We start from the raw sequence: 15041 nt of genomic DNA on the forward strand, positions 1-15041 counted from the left end.
TTTCACGCATAAACTACTGGACCGATTTTGATGAAATTTGGCACAGATAATCTTTAGACCCTGAGATAGAACATAGGCTACCTTTTATTGCGAAATATGTACCACGGGCGAAGCCGGGGCGGACCGCTAGTACATTATAAATTTTACAAATCCACTAAAAAGGGTTCTCCCCATTAGTCATTTTTCTTAAGAACTGCTCGAGTAACTGATACTAAAGTAAAGGGGAAGAACCCGCAAACCAAGAGACAATGACCTTTCGCTGTAAAAGTTACATAAATAAAAACCTGTTGATAATATATTAAATAACACGTAGTATTTTAACCGACTTTTAAAAAAAGAGACTCAATTTGTAGCGTATTTTTTTATAAATTTGTTCATTCCGGAATCTCTACATAGGTAGGTTAATTTATTCGCCAAAGGGTCTGGTGGGTCGACTGATGATAATTACCCATGCAAAGTTGTATAATATAAATTTATAAATTTGCAGGCGTAATGCAAAATATGATGATGGGATCATTTCGTATAAAAATACAGGATATATATAGTTATAGCATAGAATATAATATACATATATTCTAACGCGTATGGTCCGCTTCTTCATTTATGCGGAAATTAAATTAACGTTTGCTATGGCGTGCCGGCCATTCGGCAAAATATAAATATAGATTTCCCCCTTACAACCCCTTTCTTTTTCCAAAGTACCAAAATTCTAAAATAAGACTTACAAATTTACTAAACCTAAATGAAATTTTATCAAATCGACATTAAAAACACAACTAAATTATCTCAATACCAATAACTATACTTACGGGTTATCATTCAGTTTCAAGATAATATTATATTCACTTAAACATGGCGAGCATTCAGACAGGATTGAGTTTTCTTTGTATATTTTTAATCTGTTTGATTTATGCTGATCCGCTAAAAGCGCCTACGGGTGTAAAAGTTACATTTTTAGAACCTTCTGGACTTTATGTGGAGTGGGACGAAGTACGGTATACTATCCATGAACCAAACATAGGATTTATTGTAAGTAAACTATCGATAATATAAACCTTTTTATAACCTTTTTATAAATAAAAGTTTTGGTATGTCGAATTCTGGGATCAGTATTTCGTTTGTTATGTTTTTTTAGGATGAGATTTTACGATTCTAATAGAGGTATGATTGTTGGTTCATAATCAATTCTAGGTTATGTATGATAGAATGCAGAATTAAACTGTCGATATATTCTTATCTATACTAATATTATAAAGAGGAAAGGTTTGTAATTATGTATGTATGTATGTATGGTTTTCACGCATAAACTACTGGACCGATTTTGATGAAATTTGGCACAGACAATCTTTAGACCCTGAGAAAGAACATAGGCTACCTTTTATTGCGAAATATATACCACGGGCGAAGCCGTGGCGGACCGCTAGTAATATACAACTACCTACCTGAGCTTAGCAGGTTGAATAACAATTAAAGAGGTCATGTTGTACAGTTGTAGTGCTGTAAACATCTAACTGATTTTTCTTCTTTTTTATAATGTTAGTTTCCTTATTTTAATGTTCTTACTTATTATAATTTTTATAGCATAGCCTAAAACCATAATTTATATTTTCAAAGCTTATATGTGTAGTACCTACCTAGAATTTAATAATTTTCTAAATAAGTGCTTTAGTTATGGTTTTTGAAACAGCACTAGGTTAACATATTAAAATAAATATTTACGTAAACATTTGGATTTATCCATAAATATTTTTGTTGTATGTTAATCAAATGATGATCTTTTAACAGGTCAAATTATGGGAAATAAAAGAAGAAACTACAAGAAATTACAAATTGATTAACGGCGAACAATATCCTGGTTTAGAAAAAAATAATTTCGCTGCAGAGGTATGTTGAATGTTCTTATTAAATTATTTGTAACATTGAACGTAATAAAATATCCGTAGCACATAAAACTTTCAACTCTGTTTTCAGCCATTCACGCCTGATCATTTATCACACCAAAACATTAGTGATATTACAGTGAAGGGAGGCTTCATCAACTATGCTAAGATAAAATCTGTAAAGCGATACCAACTATATGAGGTGCGAGTTATGGCGTATAGAGGAGACGAAATCGGCCCTATGTCAGAACCGAAGCGACTTAAACTTATTACTGAAACTAACTATGTGATGCTGGCTCAAAGGACCACTGATTCTTGTCAAGCTACGATCATTACTAATAAAACAACATCGGATATGCCCGAGACTTATGTTTATAACTCTTACTAGCTGTGCCCGCGACTTCGTCCGCGTGGAATAGTGACTGCATAGTAGTTACTACTTAATTTTTATTGAATAAACACGTACTACCATAAATAATTAAAAGAACTGTTAGTAAAATTTATTACTAAACTGAGCTAAAAAATAAAAAAATAAATGCTTAAATAATTTTCTACGTAAAATTTATTTTTAGGCACCAGAGGGGAAGGGAGCAAATTTATTTTTCTTCTTTCCTTGTATGGATGTTTTTGATAATAAATCGTGAAGCAACTGAGCGCCGAGACAAACGTCAAAACGCAAAGGAATAGAATCCGCTATCGATACTAATAATTGACATAAGCGTATGATGTTTTGCTAAGGATTTGTTCACCCTACCAACGACGACGACGACCACGAACAAAATTTTCATCCAGTCGCAATTTAACAAAATTGTGCTAAACACAATTAGAATAAAATATTAAAATTTCCTGTCGTTCTGGTGCTTGGAATTTTTTTTTTTTTGAGATCAATGAATGAAAAAATAGATTTTTCGTAGAAACGGTAGCTCCTAGAAAAAATTTATTTGAAGTTTAGTTTTGGTACCTACTCGGAAATAAAAAAAATTCGAGGACAATTAATATATAAAGAAGAAATAGGTTCTTTGCATTTTCGCCGAGACGGTAAGTTAATCATATAATTACCTTCTACCAAAATTGTAGATAATAAAATTATCTATAAAAAACTTCAAATATTTTTTTTTCTAGGAGCCACCATGACTACGAATAATCTATTTTTTCATTCGTTGATCTCAAATATAAAAATTCCAATCACCAGAACGACAGGAAATTTTAATATTTTATTTTTAATTGTGTTTTGCACAATTTTGTTAAATTACAACTGGGTGAAAATTTTGTTCGTGGTCGTCGACGTCGTTGGTAGGGTGAACAAATCCTTAGCAAAACATCATACGCTTATGACAATTAGTATCGATAGCGGATTCTATTCCTTTGCGTTTTGACGTTTGTCTCAGCGCTCATCTTTCCTGTCTCACGCCTGTAGTAACTAAACCTGTGAACTAAACCGTTTAGACCGTGCAATAAAATTAATAAATACCATTTTAAATATTTATAAAAATAAAAAAACAAAGTCGTCGCGGCTGCCATACCATCATTATCATATCATATATTATATTTTTTTTATAATGGTACTTAATTTTAAAGATCGTCGGGAAGTTTGTAAAATTATTATTTATTCCTTTACATTCGTTGCGTTGGTTTTTTTTTAATTTTTAAATATTTAACTTCGGTTTCTTATTTTCAAGTAAGCGAGACCTACCTCCATATTACATTCCATCATCATATTGATATCTATAAGTTTGTTGCTCCTTGACATCTTTCAATTTGTGCACGGTTAAGGTGCCCGTAACCGTGCACAAATTGTAATGGACCACAGTGACAAAAGAAGTGGTATATTTAGGAAAAAAAATTGCCAAGGGCCAGGCCTATGTGGCTTTGAGTAGAGTTCAAAATTTCCAGGGTGTGGCTATCCTCTCGCTCCCATATCCCCCTCTTCTTTAACAGACTTTCAACCCTTCCCTTTCCACCCCTAGTAAATGGGATAACCGATTTTTATGTAAACCATATTATCTAATTGTACCTATATGTACACGTCATAGCCTGTCGTTTGATGCTCCATTTGGTTTATTTATCTAACCACTGTCACCCCTAAAGTGCCCTATATGTAATAAACGGATGAACCGATTTCGATAAAACATTACTAATTGTAATTCACACGTTACTCTTTCATATTTTGATATACTTACCGCTTGAGTATATTATTTGACAAAATTCCAATATTGTTCATTCCCACTTTTACCGCTGCAGCTGTAATCTAATAGAAGCTGTAATGGATAAACCGAATTGGATAGAAATATTACTAATATTTTTTCCCACATTCCCACTTTTACCCCTATAAAGGTATAATAAATGGATGGACCGATTTTGATAAACTTTATCTAAGAACCAGCGTCGGAAAATATGCTGCCTAACATCAAAACCGCATCTAATTCGGATTACACACACAAATAGACACACACACACACATAGCGGTCAAACACTTATCAGTTATCACCCATCTTTTTGCGTCGGGGGTTAAAAATATAATACGACATAATTTAAAGGACATTAATTTATGTAGAAAATTTACCTAGAAGTAAGCATAATTTTAATTTGACCCCTCCCCCTTCTACCTCAGCTTAAGTTAAATTTTTAACTACAGTTTTGGGTTTGGGATCGATTTAATAATTTAACCCCTGCTAATTTTTTTTACATATTTTCATTGTACAGACATCACTTTTCTAGAATTTTATTATATGTATTGATGATTGATGATTGACCACGCGCAAGGTTACTAATTGCCACTACATCCTCACGCAAATCGTCAATTTTTATTAACATTGAATCTGTTAATAAAAAAAATCAAAAGATAACTGTACCTTAGTTTATTAAAAAGCTACTACTTAACAAATAAAGTTTTATCAAGAACTAAAGTGACCTTCTTTGGGCGTTTAATATTATAGTCTTGTAAAAGTTATACATAAAAATAAAATTTTATCATTTTCTTATTTTGTCATACTTTAACTAATTATAAAGATGAGTCTAACTATATAATTATAATTATAAAGAATAAATATAAAAGCTACAACTTACCTTTTGTGGGAACGCAAGAATGCGAAAATTAAAAAAAAGCCGAAGATTTATAAAAATGTAATGAATGAACACAATCACTGTTATCTACTATTACCTATATTAACTGTAATACATCAAATAATAAACATCTACCCTCACTTATAAAATTTTAGTATATTCACATGAAATATAAGCTCACCTGAAATGGACTCTGGGAAGATATGAATTATTTATTTAACTTAAAAAAAAAACAACCTCACCAACATCATAATATTTAAATTATGAATTTCCAAGAAGCGTTAATATTATGTAAATTGATTTTATTTTAATGAAATCTCGTAGATGGCGCTGTTTTAAATTTGTCTTTATACTACTAAGATTCATTATACTGTTTCTCTGCCAAAATTACTTAAATGATGTAGTTTTTATAGTGTAAAGGTAGACAATAGCATGGCTTACTCAAAAACAACATTTAAACATGAGTCTTTATATTGTACGCTGTCGTAGTACACGGAATACGTAAGAAAAATAAAGGTTCACAGCTCCTCCCCCGAAGGTGATATCATGATAATATGTATATAACAGCCTGACCCGACCTGTTAGTAATATTCATGCAAAATTTGAAGTAAATCCGTGCAGTACTTTCTGAGATTAGCCTGGACAAACATACAGACAAACAGACAAACCGACAAACAGACAAACAGACAAAAATTCTAAAAACTATGTTTTTGGCTTCTATATCGATTATAGATCATGGATTATGTATTCTTTTAAAAAAATATTCAATGTACAGTTTTGACTTTCCTACGATTTTATTATATGTATAGATTTGTAGGATAATAAAAGATTTTATTTTTATGTCGTTTTGTTAGTGCCGGAATACAATCCTATCTTATATCTAGGATCCTATATCCTTATATTATACTAGCTTACCACCCGCGGCTTCGCCCGCTTTGACTTAAACCATAAATTATATACTAAAACCTTCCTCTTGAATCACTCTATCTATTCAAAAAAACCGCATCAAAATCCGTTGCGTAGTTTGAAAGGAGTAGGGACATAGGGACAGAGAAAGTGACTTTGTTTTATACTATGTAGTGATTCGTTTGTAAAATTTAACGGTGATACATTTAAATTGACAAATCATTCATGTAGTTACGATTTGATAAAGTTGTTACGATTCTTCTAGCCTTAGCTGATAGTTATATTATGTAAAAGAGTTGTTTAATAAAAGAAATAAAACATCAAATGATTACATAACCATTTATTTCATTACTTTACATAAAATGAATATCATATAGATACGATATAGGGCTATAGTTGAAACATTCACAAAGCGACGACTTTCACGTAGTCTATAATCAAATCAGGCTGGGTCCATGATGGGTGCCAATTGTCCTTATCCTGCCAAAAGGAGAAACTGGCCTTCCTGCCGCGATTGCGCCATGGCTTCGCTATTTGTTCCCCGATGGTCAGGCCGTCGGGAAACTCTATGATACCTCCGACCGCTACACCAAGGGTTAGGTAGAACTGAAAGTATATTGAACATTAAGTGTTTTCGAAGTGAAACTTCTTTAGGCGCGTTGGGAGTAAAATTTCAAGGTCACTTCATGGAGTAAGGCCACGATTTGGTATCTTTGAATATTGCCAAAGGAGTTTTATCTCGGACACGTGTGCACACGATCGTTTTTTGTTAATTTTAATTTATTCTGTGGTTATAATAGTTACTATTTTTTTTTTATTATTTTGCAGCCGTCGACATATTGACTGCTGCCGTCGATGCGCCGACGACTGCCGTCGACGTGGCGACGGCTGAAGTAGCCTCTGCCGTTCACAACTTGCCGTTCGTATGTTAGAACTCTTATCTATGATGACATTGAGAATATATAACATTCTAAATATATGATTGACAAATCGTTCCACACAGTTTCTTACGTGTTTACAAGGATATAAAATAACTAGAAGTGTTATAAAGTACAGTTATTTTTTATTAATTTTATGTGAATAAAAATATAAAGTACAAATACTTACATGATCATCAAACGGTGCCATGATACCACCACTATTGAGAAGGTCGTACCAGTCACCTCTGCAGGAAGACGGCAGCCAGGACCTGAGTCCCGTAGAACCTGGCTGAAAACGACCATATTCCTCCCCATCCACTGATAGAACTATTTCATCTGTAAACGATGTTAAAGTTATACGTTAAATTATTTTAAAAATCTAAAGCTCTAAAATACAGTTCCAAATAAAGCAATAGATCAAGCTTCACTTATTTATATTAGACAACGCATTCTTTTTTTTAATGCTCTATCATGTCCCTTCTTGTTATTTCTAAACACATAATTAAATTACTTATTCAATGACAGAACTGTAAAGTTTATGAAGAGTACACATACCTGGTGACCATTTCAAAGCGTATTCATGGAAGTCATCTCCCCAGAATTTGCCTTCTAACTTTTTGTGATAAAACTCAAGTGCAGTGCGACATCTTGAATTTATAATTGGACCACCAGTTAGCCACTGAAATTTCAAATGCAATTAAAACCAGTTTTATCGCGTGTACAAAAAAATATTAACACTAGAGCGCTCGCGCCTAAAATTTTCCTTGAGTGCACGCGTGGGTCACATATGTCACCCAATACGACGCACGTTTTTTTTCATAAAAATCGTAGTTAAAAAAGTAAAAGAAGTACTTATTTATGAATCAACTTTATTTTTAAGTGATGAAACAAAAAAAATATCAATATTTTCTCATTTTACTTAAATTATGAGCTAAACATAAACCTCTGTGAAAAGTAACTAATTTATTACTTATTGTGATCAATCAGTTTTTTTTACTTTAGAAACTACAAATTTGGTAAAAATAATCATCTAATTATAAAGTTTAAGAATAAGTTGTTCTTATCCAATAAAATTTTATTTTCAACTAGGTTTCCGCCCGCGGCTTCGCTCGCGCAGTCAAAGAAAACCCGCATAGTTCCCGCTCCCGTGGGATTTCCGGGATTGCGTAATTTTCCCGGGATAAAAAGTAGCCTATGTCCTTCCTCGGGTATCAAAATATCTCCATACCAAATTTCATAAAAATTGGTTCAGTAGTTTAGGCGTGATTGAGTAACAGACAGAGTTACTTTCGCATTTATAATATTAGTATGGATAAAAAATAAGTATGTCCTAGCACTCGAATATGAGTATTTTATTTCGATTTTAGTTACCCATATATTAATAATTTCTTAAAAGTATAAATTGATCATAAGAGCACTAAAAATAAAAGCGGTATACTTGATTTTCACTCGTAATTGTATGATTTCAAAAACTTCCTAGAACGCTCGCGCGGGGGACATGCGTCACCCATGTACTTTTATATTTTCGCAGAGTACACTTCGTTGCACCAAGGAAGCTGACACGCTGCTAAAATGTCCGGTGATTGGTAGTCGGGGAATACCTGAGACAACAACACTCAAGCACGATTGTTTAAAAAAATATTTAGCAATATATAGCACTGGGTGACCTATGTCCCCCGCGCGTGCGCTCTAGTGTTAAACATCGACATAAGTCTAACACAACTGCAATTTTTTACGAAAGTATGACTTGGTATGTAATCAATGTCAAAAAGCACAAAAAATTTATAAATTATCATTGCGTATCATCTTTCTACGTACATTATTGCTATATCTCTCGTTATTGATGTCAGTGTTGCCATGCACCATGGCTACTTTCAAAACTCCAGAAGCATAATTCAGGTTGCCGTATTTCTTGGAAAGCGGCTCGAGAAGAATCTCTGTAACGTTTTTGATCATTATTAAGTCGTATAAAGCGCGTCACACACGGTGAAGATACTATAATATTTTATCTTAAGATACTGTACTATTTTATATTACAGTATCTTAAGGTATCCGGTATCAGCGTTCTGACCATCATTTTTCTTTTTGTCATAGCGTACTAAGACCCTATAGAACCGCCATCCTACAACATCCGTCGACAAATGACCCGAAATTTTGTGGGTCATTCGATACCGGATACCTTAAGATACTGTAATATAAAATATTACAGTATCTTAAGATAAAATATTATAGTATCTTCACCGTGTGTGACGCGCTTTACACATTAAAAACAAATCAAAATAAGGTACACCCAGGTACAAAGGTAGCTCATCTACACCAGTTTGAAGTTAAACAAACTTCATCTATTTTTCTTACCCCTAGTGATAAGAGAAAGGCAACGTTTGGCGGGACAGATAGGTATAATGCTAATTTGTCTGAATAGTGAACGTGTCAATCTCACGAATTACTGGACCTATTTAAAATAAATCTAACACTGTTCGATTTGTAATTGATCCCTCGTGCTTATAAGCTATATTATTATGTTTACCTGGGTACAACCAGTCTCCTTGTGGCATCTTAGCCCGGATATACACAGTCCCATAGGTGAACGCAAAGCGAGCGCTAGTGACGCGGCCGCTGACCACCGGAGGGACTATGTCCACTCCGATAGACGACATTGAGCATATTCGTAGCTCCGTGCACCTGAAAATATCATACAGTGTGTTCTTAGCTTCAACATAAGACACGCTATCCAAATAAATAAGGAAAAGAGCAATATAATATCCTACTACTCCTAGTACTCCTTGTAAGTAATTTTTTTTCAAATTGCAAGATTTTGTCTTGAAAGTGCAAAAAAGGCAAAAGACACAAAATGAGATTAATAAAATTGAACTATAACACCACGTACCCGCTGGTCAAGTCCAAAGTGCCCGAGAAAATCGATTGGTTTGTATTCACAAATAAATCTTGTTGGAGTTTGGGAGAAATTCGGAGAGTTCCGTTTTCAACTGAAACTGTTGGGTTATTCTGAAGTCGTTGGTAAGATACGAATGGATGTTCCTGTAAAAATCAAAATGAAGAATCAGAGTTGAAGGAAGAATTGTCCTACATCGGCCGCGGACTGCCCAGGGCTGTATCTCTATATAGTGCAGTCATGGGCAGGCTGCGGTTGGTGTCCCATAACGCATTAAAACTCTCAAAAGGGCCTCTGCGTGTTGGATCCGTGTCCCCACGTAAGCCTTCCAAAAGACCGGGTACCGTCCTTCTGGTGGTACCCGAGTATTATGGAGATGATAAATAATAAATAACTAATTGGAATAAACTAAAAAATATATGTTATTTTATGTTTATAATGTGGCACAATCATTATAATAGTTGAAATATTTTCTATTTTCTATATAATAAAATATCTCAACTCATAATTTATCTTTACCGGGTGATCTATAGGTATGTAATGAGAGATCTGCCAATTGTCTTCTTGGAAGCTATTGAAGTCATCCTCAAATATTGTTTCTCCTGCGCACACGCGGCGGCCCCGGACCTTCGTTAACGACTCGGGACACAAGATACCGTGGGCCATTGGGTCTACATACGCTGAAATATAATAAATCATTTAGTAATAACAAGCAGTCTTTAGGTGTAATAAAATCGTAGTAAAATCAAATCTGTACATTGACTATTTTTTTTAAATAATACTTGGGGAGATCACGCCCTGAGTATTATTTTCAATTTATATGGATATCGAAGTAAAATGCTGTTTTTAGAATTTTAACAAACCAATAGGATCAGAGCAATTTGGGTCAATCCTCACATCTCTACAGATATTTGCTACGTCTATTCGACGATTCTCTTATCACTTATCCACAAGCACATATTATCCACTCTTATAAAAAAGCAAGCTTTTAATAATTAAAAGCTTGCTTTTTTATAAGAGTGGATATGTGCTTTTAATAATTAAAGGCTTGCTTTATAATAATTTAACTCGTGAAATTCAAACTGTCAAAAAATTGTGATCCATTGGCACATTTTGTTCACAATTTAACGCATTTTTAGATGGATTTAAATCACTACCTATCTTACGACAGCAAAATGGTCAACTGTTCGAAGTCTATTATCACAATTTTAAAAGAAAAAAGAATCACCTGTTAACATTTGCGTAAATTTAGGACTAGCATATCCACGCATAGATAAGCTGGAAAGGCCATCCTCGTCTTTAGGTCCGATGGTCCCATGTCCGGTGGACACGAACACTTTATACTGGATGTACTTGTTCAATTTGACTGTTATATCTGGGTCCTCGAACACCCAGCCATGAACTTGCTTCGTACCGAAACCACTCACGCGTTGTTCTACATATTCGTCAGCGAATGTCGCCTCACGGTAGAATGCAGCCTCTATGTAGAACGCTGTTATTTGCGGATCAGCTAAAGAGAATAGTATGTATGAGAATAGATTAAATAGTAAACTTATATTGAATTTGATATTTTGATTTTATGGCATTAATTAGGTACTTTATAAATATAAACGAGGCGCGATTCGAACTCGCGTTCTAACTCATATTGTTAGTGATAAAGCTTACTAATTGTTAAAGAAATCGTATCTTTTACAGTTTACAAATTCCAGAGAAATTGTAAGGGTAAGGACCTCCGTTAAAATAATAAAGTTGAGCTTCGCCTAAAAGTCTAGTTGAATACATAAATCTTTGAGTTTGAGTCAGAGTGGAAATCCCGTGACGACATGTGATGGGGTCAATGCATTTACTAATACCTAATGTTGACTTTTACCTATGTTATAAATAGTCAGAATAATGCTTTCTTGGTGAAGGAATGTTTCAAATCGATTCTGTAGTTTCGGAGCCTCATTTTTTTTGGTATAATTTAGCAGTATACAGCAACAAATATAGCAATAGGTAATGTACGTAGAAAGATGATACGCAATAATATTTTATAAATCTTTTCTCTTTACAATAATATAAGTGTGGATGAATGCTTAATAAGAATGATTATTATTTTATTAAAGCGGAAAAACCAAGAGACAACCCTGGTGTTTTGGAAAACCCAGAAGTAATGATAATTGACAAACATATTTTAATGGATAAGGTATTATACAAAATTTCAAACTATATTCTACACTTAGAATTAATACTTTTGACCTTATAATCTATAGCTTACAAAATTATGATAGTAAACACAATTAAATACATCAATTTATATCTCATATCTTGGATTATAACACAATAACACGCATGCCTTTTGAATATTAAAGTAGATATTTCCTGTCGACTTCTAGCAAAATTTTCGTCCAATATTATTATTACACTATAGAAATTACATGAATCATTTTGAAAAGGGTTTCTCGTGGGTTTCTCAATGATGAATGACCAATTTCTATTTTTAATTGTTAAAATTATTTAGGTTATAAAATACAAAATACTTAGGTAACTAGTACCTTAGGTTATTAAAAATGTGTAGATGTGATTACCTACATCATTATCATCTACAAAATAATATTAGTAAGTATGTAATCATAAAAATAAACCTTCGAATTATATAAGATCTTAATATCATCAAAAATATTTCAAAAACGTTAATTAATTATCTACTAATTTAAATTAATTAGGGTAATTAAAATCTCACGTAAAATTCTATAAATAATTTACCTGGAATAATAGCTCTAAATCCTTTAGGAGTTAGAGCTTGTAGAGTAACTTTAGGGAACTCAAATTCTGCAAATATCTGACATAATAAGGAAAACAAAATAACACCAGTCCGTTTGAGATACATTTTGTGACTGACAAATCAGACAAGTCGAGAGAATCTGCATCTAAGGTCATGGTCATAATAAAACTAGTAAACAAACATTTATATTACATATAGGTATTAAGTTTAGTTTTATATTTATAAATTCTGCATGCTATTAGGAATTGTGGTCAAATATACCTCATAATTTTTTTTATTTAAAATACAAAGTTCGAATTATAATATCCCGATGGTATTGGTAAGCAGATTTAATGAGCTCTATTATACACAGGAGGACTATAAATAGGTATAAATCTGTTGTGGATTTTTAATTTTAATTTCTGATATTATAAAATTGAATGATATTTAAGCTTTTTCGATACACATTGAAAATAATTTAAAAATATAGGTACATACAGCTACGAATAATAGAAGTTTTGTAAAAGTGTTGTTTCTTTCTTAGCTGAAAGAAAAACTGGGCAAATTGTGAAAAAAACTAAATGCACCTTAATATTACCGTGCAATAATTCTGGTGATATTTATATAGAAAATTTTCGACAACATTTTACTGTAAAATTCTCCTTACATTGGTTTGAAAGCTTGATGTAAGCAGATGGGTGGTAACTACCATTGTAGTGATCCTATTCATTCATCGTGCAATTGAAATTTATTTCATAAGACGTGACGGCTTATCCTTGTGGAGAAAGGCAAGAGATTATTATTTAACAATAACTGCATTGGACATTATTGCAAAATCAATTATATTACACACATTAAAAACATGTGGACGTCTTCTATTTTATAAGCAGAAAATAATACGATTTTGAGGGGCTCTTGATATATTATGATGTCGATATGATGGGTTAAGTTATTAGTTTGATTTGGTTTATTTAAAAACTACCTACACATAAATAGGATCCTCACGAAGCGTGGTACATTCGTACGCAAACTGCATCTGATAGGCCTTTGGGAAAAATAAATAGTCGGCATAACACAACTGCGACAATATGTTTATATACTGTATAGGTTGAATTTCTCTACAGTTTGCAATCTTGCTAGTAAGATCTTACGGTTTTTAGGTACAATCTATTTAGTTAAACAATGGTTCAATATATATTGTGTTCATCAGCCTAACTGTATAAAATTTTATACATTAATGATTAGCATTAGGTAGATACTTACTACCTTTATCCTAGATACGAGTATCTTATGTATCTACCTCTAGGTATTTAGTCTTTTAATATGCACTTAATTAAAGTAATAATATTATAGAGAACAATAATTCCCATTCCTTAATGCATCCTCTAAGTTTCAGTATTAACAACTATTTTTTTATTTTTCATAACATTATCTATTCATAAATAAAAACCCGTCAGTTTTTTACTCCATGACCTTAAAAGCACTGTTCAGTAAACTTGTTTAACACATCAAAACAGAACCTACTTACAATATATCAAAAAAGTTAAGTCAGACCGAACTTTTAGGTACATAATATGTATCTCTAATCTACCAAAACATTTAAAAATGAGCAGTGATGGCTCGGAGATTTAAATCTTAAACGACTTATTACTTAAACGACCATACCAATTTACGAGTAGAACCCCGTTAAGTCGAACCTCGATAAGTCAAAAACCTCCAAATCTCGAAAAAATGTTTAATCTCGAAAAAGGGAAGGGTCCCTTCAATCACCAATACCTCCATTACTTGAAATCTCTACCCTCTGTTAGTCGAAATATTCACTGAGTCCATCCAAGCCATTTTGGTACATATTTTCACTCTATAACTCGAAAAATTAAATTTGACCTATGTATCTCGAAAATAGCGACGTTTTATTTTACAACCTTTACAACTTGATCATTAGGAATTTATTCAAATCAAAATTTCTTACTTATCAAAATTTATTAAAATAAATCTCAAACTATCTTTATGTCGAATCAAAATCCGCCTAAGTCGAAATCCTCCATAAGTTAAAAACTCTTTAACTCGAATTTTTTGGCGTCTCCCTTGATGTTCGACTTATAGAGGTTATACTGTATTTAGAAATTATGCATGAATATGAAGTATCCCGTAGATATTGAAAATATATTAAGGGATTTCTTAAATACTTTCCACCATTATCTGAAATTCTGATACTTACGTGGGAAAAACTAAGGTAAATAATAAAACAAACAATCACATTGATAACTATTTTATTTGCATAATAAAACAGCAATAGTACATAATATATAGCGTATAGGTAATAGTCACTTTCGAAAGACAGGAATAAAATTAATATTAAAAAACATAGCGCCGTTATTTATACACATATTTTTTACTTAAATATAAAGTAACGTAACTAGTTACATAAACGTTATATGAAAAATCTTGATAGGAAAGAGCCTTAGAAAAGTGAACACTGTAAAAACAAACTTTTATATTTTGATAGTTTCTTTTGATTTCATGCAATATTTTATTTTAATTTTTATATAATATATTAAGTTTTATTATCTGAAACATATTTATTGGATAAATATGTTGAAGCATAACAGTTTGTCTTAAATATTTGAAGGAATGGT

The 15041-nt window shown here is 32.5% G+C and overlaps 2 protein-coding genes across 2 annotated transcripts; one reads left to right on the plus strand and one right to left on the minus strand.

Moving 5' to 3' along the window:
- The first annotated feature begins 852 nt into the window (after window positions 1-852).
- On the plus strand, window positions 853-2268 carry LOC149903818 (uncharacterized). Its single transcript, XM_090107669.1, has 3 exons — window positions 853-1029; window positions 1786-1884; window positions 1972-2268. Exons 1-3 carry the CDS (start codon window positions 853-855, stop codon window positions 2266-2268), a joined length of 573 nt encoding a protein of 190 aa, XP_089963795.1.
- Window positions 2269-6176: 3908 nt separating this feature from the next.
- LOC149903819 (beta-1,3-glucan-binding protein-like) lies at window positions 6177-12531 on the minus strand. Its single transcript, XM_090108260.1, has 9 exons — window positions 12408-12531; window positions 10891-11172; window positions 10182-10342; window positions 9657-9808; window positions 9297-9451; window positions 8588-8706; window positions 7325-7448; window positions 6957-7105; window positions 6177-6455 (listed from the first exon to the last, which is right to left on the minus strand). The coding sequence occupies exons 1-9, from the start codon at window positions 12529-12531 to the stop codon at window positions 6255-6257; spliced, it is 1467 nt and encodes a 488-aa protein (XP_089964386.1). The 3' UTR covers window positions 6177-6254.
- Window positions 12532-15041: the final 2510 nt, after the last annotated feature.

This window comes from Colias eurytheme, chromosome 12, assembly GCF_061535395.1.
Source record: "Colias eurytheme isolate Ceu_HAF_F1 chromosome 12, ilColEury1 Martin Lab GWU primary, whole genome shotgun sequence".
In the NCBI taxonomy this organism is placed as follows: Eukaryota; Metazoa; Arthropoda; class Insecta; order Lepidoptera; family Pieridae; genus Colias; species Colias eurytheme.